The sequence below is a fragment of the Tiliqua scincoides genome, chromosome 5 (genome assembly GCF_035046505.1).
Source record: "Tiliqua scincoides isolate rTilSci1 chromosome 5, rTilSci1.hap2, whole genome shotgun sequence".
In the NCBI taxonomy this organism is placed as follows: Eukaryota; Metazoa; Chordata; class Lepidosauria; order Squamata; family Scincidae; genus Tiliqua; species Tiliqua scincoides.
The window spans coordinates 59279547-59287235 of NC_089825.1; the positions used below are offsets into that span (position 1 = coordinate 59279547).

The window sequence follows — 7689 nt, forward strand, 5'->3', positions numbered from 1 at the left end:
TTGACATAATTGCCAGTTACTTATGGAGGTACATCCTATAGGTTATGAAGTGGTGCAGCAGGAGGCAAATGTTGAGGAACACTGGGCTAGAGAGATCCAACATTTTTGGCTTGTCATGAGGTTTTGTAACTGAATCAAACACTAAATCCCAGATATTATGATATGATAAAATGCTTTTGTTACAGCCTTCCTTTATGGCAAGATTGCCATGAGCTGTGGAGTAAGAAGCGTAGAAGACAGAAGCAGATGGGTATGACTGATGATGCAGCTAAAATTCCAAGGAGGGATTTGTCTTTAGGGATGGATGACAGCAGAACCAGCACCCCTCAGGGCCTGCAGACCTCTTCTCAGCTAAAAATGCAAGGGAATTCAAACATAGCACTTGGTCAGTAACTTCTCAGTTTTTCTTAAACATACATTCATTTTGCCATGTATACCTCCAGGATAATAGAAGTGGCTTATTTTGTGATTGTATTTTGGGGAGGTAACCCAAATGGTATATACTTAGTCACTTTGTGTGTAAAAATCATGTGTAGGTATGTCCCACTGACTTCAGATTTAACTTGTTTCAGGCTTGAAGCTTTTGTGAAGATGAACTTTGAACTTTGCTTTTCACCAGTTATCTGTAATTTTATTTTCTCACCTTTAATTATGCAATTTGTTCAATCAAGCTAGAAAATAGAGTGAAAGGGTAAGATTATTACCCTCCACTATCTGCATGTTACCATATGCACTGAGGGAAGAAAGGAACATAGTCAGAGGGCAATGATTGCTCTGTGTGTGTATGCATATTCTGAAGCCAGAAGGTGGGGACAGGTCCAGGGGCTACTGACTAGCAGTAACCTGACTGGGGAAGTAAAAAGGGATGCTGATTGACAATCTTGATGCTCTTTTTGATCCTCTGCTACTAGAGTGGTTTTTGCTGAATGGGTGTATTTTCTCTTCTGGAAGATGAGAGCTTGTGTGGGTGATGGGGTGGCTTCGTATGATAACCTGAAGGCAATTGGTGCATCTCACAGGTGACCCAGTGAGTGCCTGATTACAGACATGCGTTCTCTGCTATTTGATAATGTCTTTACAGATTGAGCAGTGTACCATGTTTTGGTTTACTGCTAAATAAACATGCAGTGCAAACCATCAAAGCAGTAATGTAGTGTACATTGAATTTTTTTCAAAAAAGATCTTTTAGTCTTTGCTGCTTTTTGTTCAGTAGAACAAAGTGCATATTGAAGACTTAATATTGCAACAGTATTCCTGATCCGTAGTCCCCTCCAGCAGTTGCTCATGTCTGTGTCAGTACTGCTAACTGTGAAACTTTATATGCAATACTATTTCCTTCTACTCAATTATATGACACTACAAGTTTTTCTTTACTGTTTCCTCACTGCTGACAGATCTGGAATCAATGTGTAACTTACTGTGGGTGGTCCTAAGTTAGAAGCTTACCTGGCATGCACTTACCATTCTTTCCCTTTTTGGCTGTGAATCTGAACAGTGAAAAATTACTGCCTATGTGTTATCCTTAACAATGTGATATTTTCAAAAGTCCTCTTGAAAATGTCACTCATTCACTGCTTTATTAATTTGTTGCTTCCTACCCCAGTAGAGTCTTGCCACTCATTTTACTATAGATCAGGGGTGTCCAAACTTTTTGGCAAGAAGGCCACATCATCTCTGTGTTGGGGGCCAGGAAAAAAAAAATTAATTTACATTTAAAATTTGAATAAAATTTACATAAATGAATATATTAGAGATGGAACTTCTATGAAATGAAGGTCTTGCGATACCTCAAGGCCTGTGAAAGATCTTGTGCAAAGCAAGATCGGTCTTTCCATTGCTGCAGCTTCAGACATGAAATAGCAAGAGGCAGAGGGAACCTTGGCCTACAGCTCGTGTGAGAGGTCAAACAGTCAGCCCTCGCACTCAAAGTAGTCACATTGGGCCAACGCGGGCTTCACTAAGTCTCCAGAGGGCCAGAGGCTCATTGGAGACTGGGGGCTTCCCATGGACCAGATTGGGGGTCACTGAGGGCGGCAAATGGCTCCCAGGCCGGGGTTTGGGCACCCTTGCTGTAGATCAATGCAGGCTGTGACACAATCCTCTCGAGTGAATTTTTCCAGCTTTCACCAGGGCTTCAGTACAGGTTTGAACTTGTTTCAGATTTTTTTTAAGTACTTCAGATAGTCAACATTTTGCTTCAGATATTTTGAGTATGATAGATATAATCACTTTAGAAGTGTACTAGGTAGGTGATATAGATGGGGTAGTGTCAGCAGATGCAGCGACAGTCATTATCCATGAACCCCCTCCAGCCCAGCCCAGCCCATTATTTGTTTTGTATTTTTTGCAGATCTCCCAGTTTTGGGTTTGTTTGTTTTTGCTGATTTTGGGGGTGTTTTTGTTTTTTAGAAGTGCAGAAAGCAGTATTATGTATTTTTTTATTTCATTATCATCGAAAAAACAGGCCTCCAGGTATAGGTAACTTTAGTGCTCTCCATTTTTTTTTCATATGTAACTTGCAAAATTTATTCTACCTCTTTATTGCCCAAAGCTAAAAGGTAGATATCCCTGCTAATGAAGCAGAATGACACTTCTTGAAGTGCTCTTGCCTTTAGCAGTGGGAGAACAACTATCCCTGTTCACCCTAACATGCCACATTATCTAGGGTAGTGGTTCCCAAACTTCCCGGGAGTTTTACTCCTGGGGTAAGTCTTTGCAGGGAAGTGGGCAAGTTGTGTTCGCATCTAGGCAGTGCTTTGCACTCACTTTGTTTTAACATTCTAAGCATTGGGGAACCCTGTGGAGGGCTTTGTGGGGCTCCCCACACCTCCTGCAACATACTGCAGCCACCTGTAAGTAAAAGCACCCCTCCTCCATCTTCGTTAGCAACATGATCCTGGGGATCACATCCTTCCCTTAAAGGAACTGCTGGGGGGGGGCTTTACACAAGCTGGAGGGTCGCAACCCACCAGTTTGAGAACCACTGATCTAGGGGTTACTTGCTGGTGTTTCTTTTGCATCTTTGCAACATTGTTAGTCTTTTGGGGACAGGGAACCATTTATTTATTTTGCTCTGTAGACTGCCTTGGGAACTTCTTTTTGTTGAAAATCGATATATAAATATTCTTGAGATATTGTTGACTGGTTTTTTTTTCTTTTTTCCAGTAAAAGGTGGGAGTGGACAGCCACTGAATCAAAATGAAGTAGCCCTTCTCCTCAATCTGCTTCAGTCTAAAACCAGTGTTAACATGGCACAGTTTGCTCAAGTGCTGAACATTAAGGTGAACCCTGAGACTGAACAACAATTGAATAAAATAAACCTTCCGGCTGGCCTTTTAGAAGCTGGGGAAAAACAGCCTGAGCAGCAGCCGCCGCAGCAGCCATTGCCGCCGCCAGCACAACTGCAGCCTCAGCAGACACTGCTGCCTCCCTCACCAGAGCAGGAGCCCTTAAAACAAGCAGCAGCCCTTCAGCCTCCTGTGCAACCTGCTCAGTTGACCCAAGCGAAAGCTGACACGGAGGTTACCCAAGCAGCTGTGCAGAATGCATTTACTGTCTTGCTGTCTCAGTTATTAAAGGCTCAGCAGGTGAAGCTAAAAGAAAATGTGCTGGAAGAAAAGGAGAATGGATCAGGAAATGAAGTGGCATTACATCCCAGGCAGCCTCCAGAGCCAAGTACCCCTGCATCGGGCAACTGGGAAGATGCAGAATCTCCAGCATCTATTTATCCCCATCTTCTCAAATCATTATATGCGTGTGCAGGTATGATGGCCTCTGGGATTGGAACAGTTTTATATTTAGACTTGGAAAGAATACGCATGGTTTGAGAGGATCTTACGTGTGGTGTGGCTTCTCCCTATCAAAGCTAATTGTCTTTAATAGTGTGCAGTAGTATCACATTTTGTAATGAAGATGGGCTTAAACTGGCCTTTTGATTGATAGTATAGCAGCATAGAATTGGGACTTAATTATATAACTTTCACAATCTATAGCTTGAATCTTGGAACTGATTTAGAATTTGCTCTTCCAGTGAAATTTTGATTTTGAACAGCAAGCAATACATATCATGTGTATTCAAAAATGATTTTGTATGAGCTGCTGTTCAAAGCTATGTCTAAAGCACTCTTGAACATGCAGAACCTGTTGGGTAAATCTTTAGATCATGGCTTGGGTGTATAATAGTTACTGTCTTGTAGTTCTGTGTGCTGCATGAATAGCATTATGTGTATTATTATATTAGCATTATATATAAACAATATATTTAACAGAGTAAAATCTTGTGAGAATGCAGCCTTGCATTCATTTATTGGATGTACTCTTGATAGAACTTTTCATTGCAGAGCGATTTGCGATGGTCATGTGTCACTTATTTTGCAGTAGTGTGTTATAGAAAATTTGCATCTCTGTGATCTAATGTTAGCATTTGACATCTTTTTAATTTGGTGTTAACTATTGCCCAATGGCAGATCTCACTCCAATACACTTTTAAATCCATTTAGGGCAAGATGAATTGGCCAGACAACCTGAGATGAGGCCTCAAACACCAGAAGAAAGACCTCGTATCTTACCTCCTGACCAGCGGCCTCCTGAGCCACCAGAACCACCGCCAGTCACTGAAGAAGACCTTGATTATCGGACAGTGAACCAACACTTGTCTTCAATTAGTAGCTCTTCAGGGATGGATCCTCATGCTGGAGTGAAAGCAGCTCTTCTACAGCTGCTTGCTCATCATCAAGCTCAAACAATTGAGAAACCGGCAACGTCTAGTGTGGATTTCCAGTCAAGAGACTCCTTTTTAGCAGGTCCAGACTACAAGGATAGTTTTGGATCCTCTACATTTTCTTCTGCCCACTACAGCAGTAGTGATGGAATAGGAAGTGGATCTTCTGGAACACTAGAAAGGAGAAACTTCATTGGAAACTCAGATGTTCAACCCTTGGAGAACTACAGTACTGCTTCATCTCACGCTAGTGCTGCCCCTCCACCTCCTGCCTTTTCAGAACCATTTCATAGCTCAGTAACTGGTTATGGAGACATTTACCTCAACACTGGTCCCATGCTATTTAGTGGTGACAAGGATCATCGATTTGAATATAGCCATGGTCCTATCACTGTTCTGGGTAACAGTGGTGACACTTCTGCAGGGTCTGAAAGTACTCATTCTTTACCCACAAAGATGCAGAACTATAGCTATGGAAGTAATTTACAAGAGCCCCCTGGGAGTGTTAGCCACATGCATGGACAAAGTTGGACTTCTCCTGCTCAAGGACCTGGATATTCACAAGGATATCGGGGACACATTAGCACACCAACAGTCAGAGGACGAGGCAGAGGATTGCCATATTGAGTATCTATTTTGTTTTCCCCCCTCAGGCACATCCATTTTTACCTGGAAAGACTTTATCGCTGTGATTTCAAAGCAGCAATCCAACAGACTTGAATATTTCAACAGCTTTATTTTTATGTGGAAAAGGGTCTTGCGTACAATAGGAAAATGCTTACAATTCATGCTGTTCTGAGTAACCAGATTGATTGTACATCTTTGCAAATTCTAGCTATAAATTTTATATTTTGGCAGTTTTAAGTCAATGCTAAATTTAGGGACATCAGCTTTTTATGGCACTCTGTCAGATCTGAACTATGCACCCACGTGCTTTTTTTGTAAGTTTGGACCAACTTTTATGTAAAATTTTACAACAATCAAAGCAGGGCACTGATTTATTTGGTATTTCTTTTTACAAAACTACCTTTTAGTCAAGAAGTCACTGTCAGTCTTTGCACTGCTTTCAGTGTTATCTGTGGAAGGTGTTCTTTGTGCTCATTTCAGACAATAAAACAGTCTCTCTTGATACAACAGTTTTATACATATTTGGGCATTGATTTGATTTACTTTCCAAGTCATTCATCTGGTTTAACTATACTGTCCCATCTTCCCAGTGTTTGTATAAAAACTGTTTTACTTGAATGGTAAGTGCCTTAACGATGTAAGTTTAAGGTCAGAAAAAAAATTTCATTAAATTTAAAAAAGCTGTTGGAGGGTACTTTGCAGTCTGATACAAAAATTTAATATTTACACTACATTGAGGATGATTTATGGACAAATGGGATAGATGGCACTTTCACAGATGTGCCACTATAGATGAGTTAAATCAAGAGATGTTTAGCTTTCTCTTCCTTTGAGATACAACCATTCTCCTACTGAATTGAGTGAGGTAAAATGAGACTGCATGAATAATGAAGAAAGGTAGGTTTCCTTCAGTTTTATGTAAGAGCTCTTACTAACTCCTTTACCAAATAAAACTTGGTGTCCTGTTTTATTCAAAATAGTCTTTATAAAAATGGGAGTAGCATTTTGTTAACGCATCAATTTACGATAACTAGTTTTGTGTTGGAAAACTGATACTTGATTCTTTCCACGTAAGTGCTGCAGAATGTAACCAGAGTTAGTTAACCAGCATTTAATGCAGCAGAAGCATAAAAAGAAGTCTAAAATTTCTGGAAACTGGGACTGTGCCAACCAATTCTGTATTATAAACTATTCCAGTAACTTGCCACTTGATCTGAATCTGTCTTGGAATTCCATCACATGTTCAATTTAAAAACAAAAATGGTTCCCCAAAAATAATTCTGGCTCCAAAGATTAGCTTTCCAGCAGTATAAGTTTGTTCTGTGAAACTAAGCCTCTTCTGATGAGCCATGGCACTGGCTGTGTTTTCCATGTACTGAAATGTTTTTAAATGCCCATATTGGAAAAAGAGGTCCCAACTGATTATCCAGTTGACAAGCTAGTGCATATGTAGTTATTTTCTAAAAATGTAATGTTTCTATTAACTAAATTACAAATGTAGTCTTGTCAGAGGTGACTTGAATCTTTTAGAAGTGAACCCAACATTGTCTGCTTGGAATTTGACTGATTTTAGTGAATATTACATTGTAGGGTGTCAAACTTGTTGAATCTCCCCTGTAAATATGACACAAGTCATCCTCGGTATCATTTTAGAGAATCCTGACTGAAAATAAAAACAGCTAAACTGCAAGAAAATATTTGTAATCTGAACAGGTTGTTTTGATGTTTCATATAGAAGATGCTGGGTTGAAACAGATCTTCCTGAATAAAACACAAAGGCTCAATCAAGGGGAACGAGCATCAGCCATAATCTTTGTTAAGACTGAATTTCTTTCTCCCTAATTCTACAGGAAGTTTACATTCATAGATTAATGGGTTATACTGAACCATGGCAGAGTCATTAAGAGTAATGACAAATGTCCTATAAATTTCAATAGGAGTTGAATCTTACAACTATTTTATTATAACCAGAAAAATAAGGAACATGGCCAGTTATATATTCACAACAGCCCAGTCCTATGCACACTCTCTAATGGAACTTACTTCTGAATAGACATGCATAGGATTGGGCTCTTAGTGCTTTAGTCCTGGGGCTCTTCTAACTCTCATGCTGCACCGGAGGTGGCTCTAAACGTTTCCTTTTCTGGTGTCTTTTCTATGGGCACAAGGGACTGTGGTGGAAAGGTGAAGCTGCAGAAGTACAATCTCTACCTGTGGTATGTGTTTGTGGCTTCTGCAATATATAGTTATGCTACTCAAAGCCAAAAACATTTTTATTGATAGTGTTCCTTCAAAAAATCAGCACACTTTGACAAAGGCCATTCTTTCCAAGTAAAGAATTC

At 40.1% G+C, this 7689-nt stretch overlaps 1 protein-coding gene across 1 annotated transcript in view; it reads left to right on the top strand.

The window, feature by feature from the left end:
• The window catches only part of CDK13 (cyclin dependent kinase 13), a 44476-nt gene extending 38620 nt beyond the window's left edge, over positions 1 to 5856 (top strand). The window contains exons 13-15 of the mRNA XM_066626956.1: positions 186 to 385; positions 3166 to 3762; positions 4500 to 5856. Of these exons, the coding sequence (XP_066483053.1) occupies positions 186 to 385; positions 3166 to 3762; positions 4500 to 5347 (1645 nt within the window). The 3' untranslated portion in view covers positions 5348 to 5856. The remainder of the gene's footprint in view (positions 1 to 185; positions 386 to 3165; positions 3763 to 4499) is intronic.
• The last annotated feature ends 1833 nt before the right edge of the window (positions 5857 to 7689 follow it).